The sequence below is a fragment of the Barbatula barbatula genome (genome assembly GCF_947034865.1).
Source record: "Barbatula barbatula genome assembly, chromosome: 7".
NCBI classification, from domain to species: Eukaryota; Metazoa; Chordata; class Actinopteri; order Cypriniformes; family Nemacheilidae; genus Barbatula; species Barbatula barbatula.
This window is the reverse complement of record NC_136770.1, coordinates 23,765,965-23,783,263: the sequence shown is the minus strand read 5'-3', so window position 1 is coordinate 23,783,263 and position 17,299 is coordinate 23,765,965. Positions and strand designations below refer to the sequence as shown.

The 17,299-nt window shown below is 38.5% G+C and overlaps 1 protein-coding gene across 1 annotated transcript; it reads right to left on the bottom strand.

Annotated features, from left to right (window-relative positions):
* Nucleotides 1-1,217: 1,217 nt before the first annotated feature.
* On the bottom strand, nucleotides 1,218-8,975 carry LOC306895954 (cytochrome c oxidase subunit NDUFA4). Its single transcript, XM_079459553.1, has 4 exons — nucleotides 8,872-8,975; nucleotides 6,109-6,194; nucleotides 4,881-4,941; nucleotides 1,218-2,046 (listed from the first exon to the last, which is right to left on the bottom strand). The coding sequence occupies exons 1-4, from the start codon at nucleotides 8,911-8,913 to the stop codon at nucleotides 1,990-1,992; spliced, it is 246 nt and encodes an 81-aa protein (XP_079315679.1). The 5' UTR covers nucleotides 8,914-8,975; the 3' UTR covers nucleotides 1,218-1,989.
* Between the last annotated feature and the right edge of the window lie 8,324 nt (nucleotides 8,976-17,299).

Below are 17,299 nucleotides of genomic sequence, written 5' to 3'. Positions count from 1 at the left end.
CCTCTCCTATCTGGTGTAGCTTTAAACATAGTTTAGAAAGATGTCTATAAAAACATCTACAGCTTATAAAACGGTGCATTTTTGTTAAATATAAAATATTTTTACAGGCAAGTGTCTCAGTGACTTACTTGATATTTTCTCTGTACTTTTCACACGCACGCAGCACAGTCACACATTTTTTTCACATGTATCTGAGAGGCTGTACTGATTGTGTGTGTGAGAGAGAAAACACACACACATTTGTATGGTAAACATATTTTCACACTTAACTTGTGGCTGTGACCAACAGCTCGGTGTTGTTCTCACCTAAAACACACTCCAGTGATTCAGACGTTACAGTGAAGTGAGCTGCGGGGCCAAAACTGCACCATACCTACTGTACGTTTACGCTATAGCGTTTAAAACTGTAGGGAACAATGTATCCCTTGACCTTACAAGCCTTTTGATATGCGGGTGTATGCTAAAATATCTGAAATTAGTTTTGCAAACAAAACTAGAATTGTGCAAACTTTAGTCATTATAAAACGAAAATGTTAATTATTTAAATTAAATTGATGACGTACAAAACTTTTCGGGACGCTTTATGTTCTTTGTTAACATGTAAATCCCTGTGTGTGTGTACGCGCAGCCTGAAGATACACAGTGACAAAGACAAACTAAAGGGGGCAATGCATCCATGATGGGTCACCATGCCTTTCGTTTAGGTAATGTTGGCCGTGCATGCGTGTGTGTTTATGCCTGATGCGTTTCGTCAGTCTGGCTGATTGCCTGTCACAGTATGTGCTGGAACCCTTACAGAAGCTTTGCAACACGTACACGCATCCCAGGTGTGTGTGTGTGTTAGTGTGGCTGGTGTGGCGTTGTGCAAAGTCTCGGATACGTAAGATGTTTGGAATGTATCCTTTATTGATGCACTGAATGGTTTGCCGCGTGCGTGTGCGCGTGTGTGAAGATTTCTCTGCAGGTACCCAGCTGTGCAGAGGACAGTGTTGATTGCTCTCAGATAACATGCATTATTCTCGCTATGCACACGCTGGCCAGCAATTCTTCTCGCCTAATGTCCCACAAATATGGCGACAACAAACTTCGAGACGTTTCGTAAAGGGCCACGAGAATTTGGCTTTCCACAGGAGAACAAAGGCCGTGGGCTGACGCGTGTTCCCAAACTAATACATCTACTCAGACATTAAAACAGAGAGACGTATGAGAAAGACTTGAAGGCATTATTCTGAGCTTTTTGTACTCGTTTATGGGATGTGTGATACAACTTTACACAGTTAGTATAAGTCTTTCTCATGAGTTATCATGAGGCTTTAGAAAACGTGACCCTGCCTGTGAAAACCCAACTTCATTTTTCGGTGATTTGCTGTTTTCTACATAAAATCATCCTACATATAGTGCAACGAACATTCTAAAATCATTTATTTGCATAAAATAAAAACGGGAGAGACACGTTAAAATAGCAGAAAAGATTCTCTGTTGTGTTTCAGAACTCAAATACGGCAAAGAAAACAAGTTCATGTTCACTTTTAAGCAATACAACAGTTACATTTCTACATGTATTTAGGATAAGATATACATTTTTTATGATAACCTTAATTTTAATCACAGTTTTCATGCTGTCAGTCTTTCATATTGCTGTTGGATGACTTTATTTCCTAAGGTTTGAATTCAACAGACACTGGACTGGATTGAAAACTATACATCTAGAAATAATGATTACATGCTGCTCTCTTATTTATCCTCAATATATTCTATACTGTTTCTCTACCGTTTCTTATTTCTATACTGTGCTCGCACTAAAAATGTATTATCTTTGAAGCTGCTTTGCAACAATGCAAAAGTGTGAACAGTGCTGTAGAACTATACATTAATTGAATTGAAAAATTCTGTGTTGTATAAAACTTTTTCTTTCTCGCACTTTTCTTACAGCCATTAACTGATTTCATTTGTTTTCTTTGTGTGTCCCTGTAGTTCTGTTAAGGTCTTTTAAAAGTCAGGTCCTTCCTTCTTCAAACGCTTGTAGTCAGTGGTGACGGCCACCAGCTGTGTGTAGAGAGAGGGAGAGAGAGAATACATTTAAATGTAGTTAGCGTAAATTAAGATCATCAGAATCTCATAAAAATAAAACAACCTGCATACAAAAGAGAACACAAACACACACACACACAGTGTTTAATAGTTTGTGCTCCTCTGCAGGACGTGATCTGGTTTACATTCTCCATCAGTTAAATCTATTTTATATGAGAGAACGTGTAAATGTGTGACCGTGTGTTTGTTCGATATCACGTGTTAAATAGGCCTACTTGATGACGTTTCTTTAATATCCTCTTCGACCGTTCAAAACCAAAGTCACTTAATATTGTTGTCTACATACGCAGATCAAATATTTAAGTCCGTAAAAAAAATTCAGATTCAGTCAAGTAGTAATACATCCCCTACTCTTAAGAAAAGAGTCATTTCCCTGGCACGTTCCCTAACCCTGGAAAACATCCAAGGTTTTAGTGAAAAGGTCTCCCAGCGTCACGTCATAAAGATTGTGTTTCTTTCATCAGTCTTGACAGTGGACACGCTTTCCTGTCCCTGTTCGTTACTTCATTTTCATATTCTCATTGATTCTTCCATCTCTCCTTTTCTTTTCCTCTCTGTGTAATTATGATTATTGTCGAGATGCCAGTAGAACGTTGATGTTTGACCTTTGGGCTGCTGTTTAGAAATAAACATGTTGAGTCGTGACCTTTCCTGCATGAACCCTCACTTTCGACAAACCCACACACACACACGGTCGCTCTGCTCGGAGGAGTCTCTTATTCTCCCTGTCTGGCTCCGATAATACTTTCAAAACTCGTTTGAGGTGATCAAGATGTTCCGGACTCCAAGAACAAAATATTCACCCGCTGAGACATCAATTATTCCTTCTTAGATGAACAAAAGTTTGTATTTTATACGCAGTAGCTTATCTAGAAAACCTTTTCTTAAAGGAATCGTTCAGCCCAAAATCCTGTCATGTACTCTCGCTCATTCTGAACTTTAACGTTTCACAAGGACGAGATCTTTCATGTGACCTGTGCGCTGTATTCCAGTACGGTTTTTATTTGAGTCATTTTATTCAGTCTGTGTCTCACAAGCTATCGCAGAACTACAGATGATTTAGAATACAGCACACGAGTAGACTTTAAAGTCTCCATGAAATCAAATGTATAGATGGCTTTTAGAAAATAGGAAATTCATAAACCGGTGTGCTCCAAAACAGACCAAATTCACATTTTTGAGATCTAAGCAGTGTTGGGAAAGTTAGTCTAAAAAAAAGTAATGAATCACTAGTTACTTATTACATATTCAATAGTGTAATTAGATTGCTGAACAAATGACTCTCTCTAAAAGGTCCTATATCAACCTTGACAAGTTAAGTGATTCAAGGATAGACATGAAACGGCTCTTTTAATTCATTCAAATAAATAACATAAAACTATATAAAGTAGTATTATTAACTGACCAAAGTATTACAAAGGTTAGGTATGTTATTGAATTACATCAGAGGTTACTGTGATTAAATTACAGACAAATGAGAGTAATCCCTTACTTTACTTGTTCAAGGGAAAAGTAATGAAATTACAGTCATTTATTACATAGTAACTAGTTACACCCAACACTGGAAATAAGCATCCAAATTTTACAATCTCTATTCTTCCTTCAGTATAAATCAATGATGCTCAGCTTCTCATCAGATTCCAGACTATGAGGTGAACAAAACGTTGTTGGCTATTTTAAAAGAAAAGAATTGTGTTGTTAGCGTCATTTTTAAATGAAACGTAAGAATTCAGTCTAGTTTTAATGTAAATCTCGGAAATATTTTTTTACCTATGCTATCAGATATAAAGTGTATTTGATTTATGTTGATAGAAACGTACTTAAATGTTTGATCAAGACATACTCAAAGTAACTTTTTTAACTTAGTGGTTAGAGCATGGCGCTAGGAATACCAAGGTCACGGGTTCGATCTCAGGGATTGCGCATACTATATACTTAAAGATATAGTATCATGCAATGCAAGTCGCTTTGGATGAAAGTGTCTGCCAAATGCATAAATGTAAATGGTAGTACAGTCAAATTTACAATTTAGGTATACAAAATTTGGCATTTTGGTATACTTGATATGCAAAACTTATATAGTATGTTACAAATATTTTAACTGTATTGTGAACTACTGCTACCCTTAAAGTGTTCTTAAAAGTCTACTTTTATTAAGTAATAACTGGGCCAAATTAGTCCCAAGTAGTACACTGATATAGTACACGTGTACTTGTACATCGATAATATTATATTTGATACAAAAAGTATACTTAAAAATAAACTTGTCTACTTAAGAATAGTTAATGAATTGAAGTCTAATTTTTGAAGGATCAACACTGTTTCAGTGGATATAACATCAACACATTGATCTAATCTGCATGTTTCAATGCATGTCAAGGTACTTTGGGTGACTGTTGTGTTTATTTTTACAAACTTGGTCATTATAAACCAGTGGTTCTGCAGCCCAACGCTGTATAGTTACTGTATGTTAAAATGTGGAACACAACTGCTCCTTCAAAACGTTTGTAACGTTCATAGCATTTGAAAGAACATGAGCGTGAGTCAATAATGACAGAATTTGTGCTTTTGGGTAGAAACTGTTCCTTTAAATCGTCGGCCTGTCGACCATCTTTGAAATGCTCAATTTCCAGTCGTCCTCTGAATTTCTGAAAGCTTTGCACTCCAGCAGCGAGATAGAACTCTGCTGTGCCGGATGTGTGTCGGCTGATCTGGGAACAGCGGGGGTGACACGTCTGTCTGTGCTGTCAGTCTAGAGCTGATCAGAGAGCAGTCGCTGGGCTGTTTACCTTGTACTGATGGGTCGGGCCGAGTTTGTTCCATGGCTCAGGGTTATTTCTGCTGTCCCAGCTGACAGAATGAGAGTAAGACGAGACCAGAAAGAGAATCCAGAGCAGGAGAGAGAGAAAAGGTGTGATTCAAACACAGGTGGAGGGTGACAAAGGGAGCGTAAAAGAAGGGTAAAAATGGGAGGGGGGTAATGGAGGGCAGTTTATTTGGCAGTCTGATGTTCTTCATTTGTTAGTGTCAGAACTGAAATACACAACATGAACATGAACACTCCACACAGGTCTCACGGTTCTAATTCCCACTGCACACGATGAAGGAAAGAGTTTCAGTATCTGTAAGTAATTCTATAAAACTGTTGTCTACTTAAAATTTATTTTTAAAGGAATAGTTCATTTGAAAATTAATACTCTGTAATAATGGAGAGACCATTTCAAATGTTTTAGGTCATTTTAGTCCAATGTCTGTTGAATTTTAACGAAATCAAACCTTCAACAAAGTCATCTAACAGCAATGTGAAAGACTGACAGCTGTGATCAAAATCCAGGTTATCGCATCAGTTTTTTAACATTTCCTAAATACATGTAGAATATTTGTATTGCTTAAAAGTGATTATGCACTTGTTTTCTTTGCGGTATTTGAAGGCTTGAAAAAAATACAGGGCATCTCTAGTTTTAATTTTCTGCAAATAAATGCAACGTTTTTATTTGAAATATTGGAGAAACATTGTTAGTAGTCGAAGAATGAAATAAAAATGTTGATTTGACCTAAACGCATCCTATAAATAGTAAATTCAGAAAAAGTTTAATCATTTTTAAAATGGTCTCTTAATTTTTTTCATGGCTGTATGAAAATTTCTTTAATTTTTGCTTAAAAACATTCATCACTTTATGTATGGGTCCAAACTTGTTAAAGCTTAGACAAATTATACTACAGTATCTATAGTAAAAGCCATCAGAAATCCAGTCTCATTGGTTAATAAATGAAATCTCAATGGTTCCCGCAAGTGTTGTGACAAAATGTATTACATCTGGGATGGCATGAGAAAGATTTTGGGTTGAACTATTCCTTTTAAGTATATTTCCATCAGACACATCATTGGGTTAAATGGTTTAATTATTTTTTTGTGGTTCTATTATTTTTTAAGATATGCCTAGAAGTGATTTACAGTCTGACACACGTGAAGCTCATTTTCTCATGTGCTGTTGGTTCGTGTTGTTTTCAGCCCACCTGACATGAGGTCCACGAGCCAATCGGAGCAGATAGAGAGACGCTCCGCCGATGCCCAGAAACATGAAGAAGAACTGAGGAATCAGCTGAAAGATACAGAGCCAAAGATCAGTGTGAGAATTTCTGACAGGACATTGCATTAGCAACACAAAGGTCATGGGGTTGATACCAGGTAATATACAATTCACACTAAAGATTTGTAGGCCGTGTCTACCGTGTAATAGTATCCTGCAAAAACGCCCAAAACATGCATATTCAAAAAACGTTTACATGTATATGCTTTATAAACACGAATGCTCGCTTTGCTCTGTTCTGTGAGGTTGACCTTAAACCTTTACGTTGAAAAGGTCACGCTTGACGTAGGCGGATTCCAGGATACGCAAACAAAATGACCATTCTAAGCAAAAAACGGACACAAAGACAATTGAATACGTGTCATTGAACATTCAACAACTTTAGAACAGTTCTCCTCCAAAATTGTAAACTCTGACTCTGGTACTGCCAACGTCAAGCGTGACCTTTTCAATGTTATTACGTATTGCGTGAAGTCGTGAACGTGCATCGCAGAACAGAGCAAGGCGAGCATTTGTGTTAATAAAGCATATACATTTGTATTTTTTTTAGAAAATGTACGATCGTTTCGCTAGATGAGACCCTTATTCATCGTCTGGTATCGTTTAAAGCCCTTTGAAGCTGCACTGAAACTGTAATTTTGACCTCCAACCGTTTGGAGTCCATTGAAGTCCATTATATGCAGAACAATCCTGGAATGTTTTCATCAAAAACCTAAGTTTCTTTTTGACTAAAGAAAAAAATACAAAAACATCTTTGATGACAACAGGGGTGAGTAAATTATCATGAAAATGTATGTTGAAAATGAACAATTCCTTTAACTTCACACACTCTTTAAATGCGTGTGTGCGCCGATCAGAATGAGTGACAGGATCACACACATCTTACCGGGGGACCTCAGTGTGTATGCCTGCGTGTCTTAGTGTGTGTAAATGATGACAGGGATTAGAATATAAAAACATATTAAAAGAGGGAATGGTGAGGCGTCAGTTCGGGTGCCAGAATAGCCGCGTTTTTCCCTCTCTTTTGAGAAAGTGAGATATACGCAGACAGAGAATTAGTCTCAGGCTGTCTCATGGGCTGTCAAACGCTTCCTGCTGTAACGTTTATTTGCATAATCCCCTGAGGTTACGGCGTGATATTCAAATGAATTTATCAAATACGTTTGAGCATCTTTTCTAATGCAACATGTGTTGTTTTGGGTCCTGACGACCGTTCTGTGGTCATCTGAAGTTGATGTTGTTTATCGTGGATAAGTGGCTTTATCGCCTGAGAAACACAGCCGTGTGCAAACATGTCAACACGTATAATGTGGCACTTTGCTCTTTATCGTGTGTCATATTCAGTGATCGCACATTCGAGTGAGGAATCGTCAACATTTTTAAATGTTTTTTTATTTTGTTATTCACGGTAACACCTGTGCGTTGGCCATAAGGGAGAGAGAGAGAACAACTTCACCAACATCTGTTGTAACATCTGCTCCTGACCTGCGACAACTCTAAAAAGTCGACTTTATTTGGAGACTGTCTCACACGGTTTCATTTCCAATTCTTTGAGAACATTAAAGTGTCTTACTAGAAAGTGTAGTGTAGAAGTGTCTTACTAGCTGTCGGTTCGCAACAATTTAAACGTTTTCTTACAAAACACATCGTTCTCACTTGGTGAAAAATCCCCTTAGTGCTAACCGGCTGAGATTCTGGTGTAAGTACGCCATCGTCCCGTGTCCATATACCCTATTGTAGATCGTCTTTTACAAGTCACATAAGGCCATTAACAGCCATGTGTTTTACCGTCAAAATCCAACCAGGCGTCAGTGTCCTGACTCGCACTGTTTAAATCAAATTTAAGAGCCTCTTTTAAAAACATATTTTGGGAAATTAGAAATGTAATTTTTGGACTTGACACGTTCAGTCTCCATTATGACAAAGAGCTGCGAGAATCATCTGCTGAGCATCATCTTTTGTGTCAGTCAGATTAAAGTCATGCGGGTTTGGAACGACATGACGCCGACTTGATGACAGAACTGTCATTTATTTTACAGAAGCTTTTACATTTTTGGGTAAATCTGTACAAAAGCTTGAAGATGTTGCGTTTGCATGTATTTGACTGTAGATCACTGTTATGTTTTACCATAAAAAGTAATGTTCCCAAAAGGATCCTTGTTGGGCTGTAGGGTTTCATAGAAGAAGTTTTCCTTCACAGAACCTTTCTGTTGCACATAGTGTATTTTTCAATGAAAAAATTCAATGAAATAAAGTAATGGACATTTGGGGATTTTGTAGCACCTTTATTTTTAAGAGTTTATTGTCCTTTTTAACCACATTTATCCATTTTACTAACACTTTTATCCAAAGCGACTAAGAGTGCATTCAACAAAGCATTGTGCTAAAGCCCCTGGCGTTTACCGCTGCCCTGTGCCATTTACACAACAGTCATTCATGTTGATTTGGTGACCCGCCAAAAAATACAAGAATTTGGGTCAGTTCACATTGTTTGAACAAAGATCTTTTAGAAACATCATTTAAGAAAATAACACGGGAAGTCAATAAATATTCTCTGAATAAAAGATTAACTTTACATTACATGGATGTGTCTTTTTATTCAAACAGGTTGACGTTTCTTAAAGAAGCAGGGGACTCCAAAAGCAGTGAAATAAATGTTTTCTAATGACTCGAGTATAAAGGAACTCACCCCGGGATGTTTCTTTGCTTGCTGGAACATTGTTCTGATCATGTTGACTTCGAGCTCTTAAAACACGGATGGATGAGAAGTGAGATGTGAGGACTGATTGTTCTGTAGGAGGGTCCTGCCTCGTGTCCACCAATCAGCTTCAAGCTTTGGGGATGTTTGCACAGATGGATTGACAGTTAGTTACGAACATCAGCGGCTGTAAATGAAACTCTGATGACACTGAAACATTGTGATGTGATAAGCGGAGATGTAATGTCATTTAAATATGCATGTAGTACAGACTTCATTAACTCTCTCATACTGACACTTTTAATTATAGATGTTCACAACACAGGTGACTGTCTGATGATAGCACCAATGATATAATCCGTGCTGAATCATCATTTCTGATAAAATCCAAGATGCAAATTATCCACACGAATCAACACACACATACATAGAATGAATATACCAATACTTATGTTACTAAAACCCAACATCACAGTCGTGAAAGAGTAAACGTATCCTAACTCAAAATCACAATCATTTCATAGACTAATAGCTAATGTGTTCATCTGTGTGTCTCTCAAATCTCTCATCCAGGCTGGGAGGTCTGTGGGGCAGGTGGAGGTCTCTGGGCTCATGTGATGTTTCTTCAGCGTTTAACTGATGTGGCACCTTCCTCTCCTTGAGCCGTCTACCTGTGAACACAGTCAGGTTCCCAAGATGCTCGGTGTCAACAGCAAAGAGGTCAGCGGTACCCAAAGAGGACTGACAGCATTTCCAATCAGCTCGACTGTGTAGCCTTGGCATCCACGTGACCGAGATGCTGACCGGGGTAACCTTGAGATCACAGAGAAGGTGGAAATGGATTTCGAAGACATGAGAGAGAGTAAGTGATAACAAAAATCTCATTTTAGGTAGGAATTATCGCTTTAACACTCCACATATTACTACTGCATATATTATACGTGTGAAATTGAAAAATTAAAGAGGAACAACAACTGTCAGCTGAGCTCAAGGCCTGCACCACGTGCGAATAATAAAGAGAGTGTTTCCATTGAAAATAGAAATGGAAAAGAAGACCCGGGTGCTGTGATGTGGGAATGATGAGAGAATGGCATTTCTGAGGAATTGATTGTCATTTACACGAACGGTGGAAAAGAAGCAGCTGAATTTTTGCGTCTCCAGTGAAAAAGCATCTTCTTTTTTGGAGTTTTAAACTGATTCGACAGGAAAGTTTTATTTCTGTAAAGAACACTTTCAGACCAAAATTAAGAATCACAAGAATCACAATTCTCTGAAATCTCAAGTAATTCTCATAGAAATCATGATGTCAAATGTAGAGCAAATTGGAACTTCTGCTCAAGTTTGCTTATATTTCTCCTGAGGAAAGAGTAAGAAATCTCACAAATGTCTCTGTCATTAAGGTCATCAGAAGAGATGTCAGCAATGTCTCAAACTGAGCTGAGATTGGTCAAGTCTCCAATCAAAAGTCAATTTCTCATCAAATCTACCCAAATCCAGATGTTTTACCTCTACAATGTCATTTGTTTCTGTTTTTATTTCTTCTTAAGCAATTTTAGGAGAAACAGCAGAGACTTTGTTGATACTTGAATGCAGAGTCGATCTTTCCTATAGGCAGACTATGCAGGTTACGTAGGGCCCCTGCCCCACCAGGGGCCCCCTTGAGTACCGAATAAAAAATACTATTGAAAACAAGATGCTATTTTTATTACTTGCGGATTCAACTTCAGAGGAATCATTTGGAAATGTCCTTTTTAATACTTCATTTATTTAATTACTGTGACATACTCATGTAGAGATCATGCAGTTGGCGGCAGGTATGACATGCGTATGATGTGTTGATATACATATTTACGTATGACCATCTGGAGCGAAAAAAAATGTCAACAACACAAACCAAGAGAACAAGAAGGCATGTGTTTTGTACTATTAAATATTTTGCCAAATTATGCAATGCATCAGCCTACTTACAAAACAATTCTTCAGTACAGATTTGCAGATTTGTCTACTATATTTGTTTTGCCTATATGTAATTTTTAGTTTGTGAAATCACATTTAGAGAATAATTGATTAGCTTTATTTATATCATGCTTTATTTTTGTTAGTAAATCACTCATTTGGTAGTAAAAATGCAGCGTTTGCGTAGTGGTTCCACAGTAAATTTGAATTGAATTTTATACTTAATCGTTTAAGTATAAAATTAACCCCCAGTTTAATGTGTGTGTTTGGGCTATATCTATCTATCTATAAATTAAATTATTTGTACAAGGGCCCCTCAAAGGTTTGCTTTGGGCCCCCAGACGTCTATGATCGGCACTTGAATGAAACACAACTGTGAACTCCATCGAATCTCCTGAGCTACAAAAGAGCAACGCTATTTTTCAATCCTTCCTAAGATTGTGCTGTGATTTTTCAACCGATGGATATGAGGTGTGTGTTGGAACGGCGCGTCTTACAAACCGGTGTGATGTTGAACATTGCATTCGCAGGACGTTGACCTCACACAGATCACCTCCATAAATGTTACATGAGCGTCTGTGTGTTAACATTGGACTTCACACGATACCTTTATAGATGTTTGAACAGACACTGGACGAGACGCGCAAGTGTGTGGAGAGCTTGTTCAACTGATGAAACAGAGATTCATTCGTCAAGTAAGCAAGAGGAAAATGAAAAGAGACAGAAACTTTGTTCCGAACTCAGCCTGTGTGACAACATCAAACCGCAGAGCAGCTGAACTCACAGTTTTCAAGACAAACATTCACGGAACACGACATCTGATCCTATTTGCATAAAAGATGTTTCCTTAAGAATGAAGTTGTTAATGAATTGCTATAAACTCAGAGTGTGGCCAGACAGACGGAGAAGCGGATTGTGACGCAGCGGGCAGCGCCACCGCAGCTGTCAACACTTCAATGTAAAAATGAAAACCATCTGCGAGTGATCAAATGTTACACGTGCCAATCGCTCACGGTCACAAGCGCTCATTTACTTGTTTGTGAACGGAAAGAATCAACATGTTACTGAAAGCGTTTAATCACTTTCAACTGTCTACATGTGTTTGCATTTGTGTTGCGTGTAATGGATTACTAAATAACAAATTAAGTAAATTACTTTTTTGGGGTTCCTCTTTATTTTTAAGTACAGTGTTCTTGTGAGTTCTTTATATTTGATACCGAGGAACATTTGCATTGCTCAGATGTTGCTCTTTCATAGCTCAGCAGATTCGAAGATTTTGGCTGTGTTTCATTTAACTTATTTTTCAAGAAATTGCTTAGGAGAAATCAAAATTAAATGGCAACAAGTGAGACAATTGTTGATATCTATGAAGAGTATGGAGGTGTGAAATGAATGTAGATCGTAGATGTAAAAGATTTGAGTCAATTTGATGAGAAATGTTTGAGTTCATATCGAGATCTTCAATAATATTGAGATTTGATCGCAGTCTTGACAAATCTGAGCTCAGTTTGACACGTTGTTGACGTCTCTTCTACACATTCTGACATTGTTGACATCAGATTTCTGACTCTTTTTTTTTCAAGAGAAATATTTGAGACGTAGGAGACATAAGCATTTGCTCTTTAATCTCACTCATGTCCACAAAAAACAATTGAGATTTCTTACAGTATATCTTTGACTTTTCTTTCTTATAGGTATTGTTAACAGTGCTATATAAACAATATTGAAATCAAAACCTAAATTTAGGTGAATCTGCTTTAAAATGAGTTTGAAATATCATTTGTTTTCAAATAAAAATGTTATTAACTACTTTAATGGAAATGTAAAGATCAAGAATGTAAAGAATGTGAAAAATGCGTTTCTGTTGTCCACATGGTCAAGATTGACCCAGATCTATTAAACCTATTACAATTTAGAGTGATTATTCATTTAAATACAATGTAAGTAACATTTTATGAAGTAACTTACCCAACACTGCATAGAAAGACGTGTCACACATTTAAAAGCAGAAACGGCACAAACACTTTTCGAGCAAAATATTTGAAGTGGCTCCAAACATTGTTGTTGTCTACAGTTATAGATTCCCAGCGAAATAATACAGTTTGGCATGTAAAATGACGTGCGGTTGAGCAATATTCAATATTTCACCTGCGCAGAACAAGATTCAGAATCTTCAAACCTGTCAGAGAGCAATTAAAAAATCTGCCTGTTATCCTTCTGACATTTGTGACTTCTTTTCTTTTTCACACTTGTGAATTCCAGTCTAACAAAAACTTTTCAAAGGATGATGAGAAAAAGCTTGCGGTTCTGAATTCACACGGAGAACCGAAGTGACGCCGACGGTAATTCAGTTTTGAATCCTGTTCCATCACAGACGGGAAGCATGAATGAAAGATGGGAGGAGAGAGATGATCTCGGCGAGTAAAGCCGAGAAATAATGTCGCATATTACAGGATGTTATTGCTGCTCTTTACTGTCCACCGGGATAATGAATTTATCACTTTATGGCAAAATCCATAATGGAATTATCTCAAGGTGTCGTGCAGAGAATCATTACAAACTGAATTATTTTTCTTTTCCCTGCTTTTGTGTTTGTGTGTTCGCTGCAGAAAAACGGCCTGCAGGAATCATTACGATCTGTCTGAAAATTAAAAATATATCTCCGCTCATCTCCTGCACCCTCTTCTTCATTGGATTTTTAATGTTCTGCTCGTGTTTTAATCAAATCGCCTCTCTTGCCGTTGCATGAACCGAGAACTTCAGTCGGTGGGTCCGAGCCGAGATCTTTGGGTTTGTTTTGAAGGACAGCAGGTCCTTTACATGTTGCATCTGTCTAGACGGACGCAAAACTGCTTCAGGTATTTATATTCATGGTTCATCTGAAAGAAAATGCGCTGCTGTTAAATTCATGAAAGCTCACAGAGATGCTAAATGAAAGACAAAAGTGAGGCTGGGTGGAGGAACGGTGAGTCTCTCTTCCGAGGTTTTGAGGGCATGTCTGTGCAGTTTCCATCCAACGCTTTGTCTTCCAAGGCGTCAATTAATCACATTTCCGTATGTCGAGGGCCCTTAAACTAGAGAGTCCCTTTTTAATGGAACGCCCTGGCAAATTGCAGTGTTCTGCCTCTCCGTATTTTTCTTTGATAGACTTCCATATTGCAAAATCGATTCTCAGCCTCTTTCTCGCAGTAGTAAAATATATCTCTCAGGTGCGTGAATGAGAGTGGTTCTCGTGTAGGGGACTCAGTGTGGGCTATAGTCTGCCCTCCAGCGTAGTGATTTGTGCGCTAGTCTGGCTTTTATTATTTTCTGAAGTTAATGCTATTGATATTAGGTTCATCTGGAGAGGGAAGAACCTCAATGCATGACATATGTCCTTCATTTCAAGAGAGACACTCGATATTTTCTATCATTATGTAGACCTCAGGCAGAGATGTATGAGACGCTTTCTTCGATTCCTCTCCTCTCGAATTGTTTTACCTATTCTCCGCTAATCTCTTCTCATTTCATCTTTCTTATTTCGCTTATGTGATGTTTTCTTATCTGCCCTCAACTGTTCTCCTCTCCTACTTTCTCATCTCCTCTTGTCTCTTTTGCGTCTCCCCTGACCTTATCTTTCTTCATCTCCTCCCTTTTTCTTGTCTCCTCCCCATCTCTTATTTTCACTGATCTCATCTTTTCTCGTGTCTCATCTTCTCCCACCTCATATTTCTTCCTCTCCTGATTTTCCTTGTCTCCTCTTATCTCCTCTGATCTTATCTCAGTTTTTCCATCTCATCTTTTTTCATCTATTTTCTAATCTTTTCTCGTCTTATCTCTTTTCATCTCTGTTTTTTAACTCCTCTTTTCATTTTCTTTTGTCTCCTCTCATCTCCTCTCTTCTTATCTCCTCTGATCTCATTTTTCTCATCCCGGTTGGGGTTATAAACACGATGCACACCAGCTCATGGGGACTTGTCACTTTTGGTCCCCACGGGCAGAAAAGCGAAAGAATCATACAGAACGCTATTTTTGGGAAAATGCAAAAAGTTTTCTATGATCTTGAGGTTTAGGGGTAGGCCATGAAATACACAGTTTGTACAGTATAAAAATCATTACGCCTATGGACTATCCCCACAGAGATAATAAACCAGGCGCGTGTGTGTGTGTGTGTGTGTGTGTGTGTGTGTACTGACAGTGCTGAGTTTCTGGTTAGCGGTGTAAAGCTGTAGTGCTCAGCAGCTCGACCTCATTCTCACATTATTCTTCATTTACAGTGAGTCGAAGTACAGCGGTCTCACGTCTCTCACGACAAACTCAAATTTATTGAGCTGCCCGAATCCTGCTAATTGAAAGAAATTGTGTGTCTGTTTGTGTTCCAGACTGTTTGAGAAGCATGTGAGGTGGCATGTTAAAGTATGAAGCGGCCTGCGAGTAGCTCGTGAGCGCCGCCCGGAGGAAGAGGACGACGGCTGTCTGAGGTGACAGGTGAGTCATGTCATGATGGTTTACAGTAATGTTACACCGGAAATGGTCAATAATGACAGATGGGATGAAGATGTGATATGTGTGCATGCACGGCGATGGACCAGATACTCAGTCATATTAGCTTCATTCTTATTACAGACATCAAACCACTATATCATCTGTGCAATTCACGTATCTGAATGTTTTTCTAGGGCTTCTTTAAGACTTGTTGATTTCAGAACGCAGAGATTCTCTGGTGTTTCATGAGATCGTGTGGCCGCGTGAAAGGTGTTCGCCGCAGGTCTCGCACGCCGCAGCTCGCTGTCTCCATGAGACGACCATTTGTGTGCAGTGTGAAGTTTAAGACAGAAATACACAAACCCAGAGCTGTCAGGAAACATTGACACAGCAGCACATTTCTCCTCTCTCTCTCTCTTTTCCTCTGTCAGGACTGGAACACCTTGTATCTCCAGCACAGAAATCTCCCAATAATTGCCTGATTCAATATTCGCAACAGAAATCTGGAAGAAAAATATGTTGAAAAAGACCTCGTGGAAAATAATTCTGCCAAGAGTGGCGCATTCAAATGTAAAATAATGTGAGGTTTTTGTGTGTGCGTGTACCAGACGCATCCGTTGCATGTACACACAAAACTTTTGAATGATCGGAAGAGGAGAAGGAAGATGATGTGAAGATCTCCAGATCCTCAATACATCTTTTGATCTTGGAAGGGTGTAGTTTAGAAGAATCACACGCACTTTAATCCATTTAATTCCTTTCGCAGGGTCCCTCCACATTTTAACATTCTTCCGATCTCACTTACATTAAGTTCACATCACCGATCAGGTACCTGCTTCGGCTGGCTATTTCCGGTCCAGATTTACACTCTGACCATCTGCGTTAGATTCAGCGCGGTCATAGCAATCCAACAGAAGTTGTTCATGCTGTTGTTTTACTCTGCAAAACTCCCTCCATGTTGTCACATTGTGGCTCGCGAGACAGTCATTCCCACGAGGCCGTTCGCTGTTGTCGCCCGCTTCTCTGTAGGTATTGAGAAGCTCTTTCTGACAGCGGCTGGGGAGAACAGCCTCTGCGATGGCCTTTCACTGTCACCAATTTGTACATAGCCATGAGGGCCATGGAGGGGACAGACAATCAGCTCGACCCACAGAGCGATAATGAGCCTCACCGGATGCCCACCTGTCCACAAGTGCCACATTCGCCACATGTTATGTATCTACAGAGAAATGTAAACTCTGTGCGAGATATTTCAGAAAAAAAGATGTGAACTATGTAAACATACTCGAAGTACAGTAGGCCGATACTATAGCAGTATAGTGATGGTACTGTGTAGGCCCTGTTGTTTTGTATAGCATGATAATACAGATACGTTTTTGGAAGAATGTACTTAATAAATTAAGCATAGAATACATTTATGAGTGTGAACTTCAATTTTAACAAATAACTAAAAATATAGACTATTATATAACTTTACTGTATTGCCTTTATATATAATTGTTATTTAAAGATCTTAATTCTAATGTCATATTTGAGATCTTTTAAAAGCACTTTTTACACGTTCAGGATAGTTTTGAACGAACACTGACACCTGCTGGCAGCTGATGGGACTGCGAGTCAAAACCAACCAAAAGGATTTATTAGCCTAGTTAGTACATATTAGTCACATACCAAAACTCTTTATGGGCCAAAACCTACATGATTTTTATCTGAACATCTGCTCCATGAAAATATGTTAAAACGATCATGGACATAATCAAATGACTGACCTGACACGTTTTATATTTTAGTTAAATCAGAAATAAAGATAGTCGCAAATAAAACATCCCGTTTGACTTTATCTTCTGTGTTTATAACACCAAAAAAGTATCATGTGAACACAACGCAGATTGTTTTTGGGTTGGTTTTGAGTCGCAGTACCGGTAGCTGCCACCAGGTGCCATTGTTTGACTATAACGCGTCTGTGAAATAAATCCTGCAAGTGGTAGATGTGTTCTGA

What these genes read in the sequence shown, in the direction of transcription:
- LOC306895954 (XM_079459553.1), bottom strand. Translation starts at nt 8,913, where the DNA reads ATGATCAGAACAATGTTCCAGCAAGCAAAGAAACATCCCGGG. An exon ending in GCTCGTGGACCTCATGTCAG is followed by an intron (nt 4,942 to 6,108) that starts GTGGGCTGAAAA and finishes TCATTCTGTCAG; the next exon opens with CTGGGACAGCAGAAATAACC. An exon ending in GCCCGACCCATCAGTACAAG is followed by an intron (nt 2,047 to 4,880) that starts GTAAACAGCCCA and finishes CTCTACACACAG; the next exon opens with CTGGTGGCCGTCACCACTGA.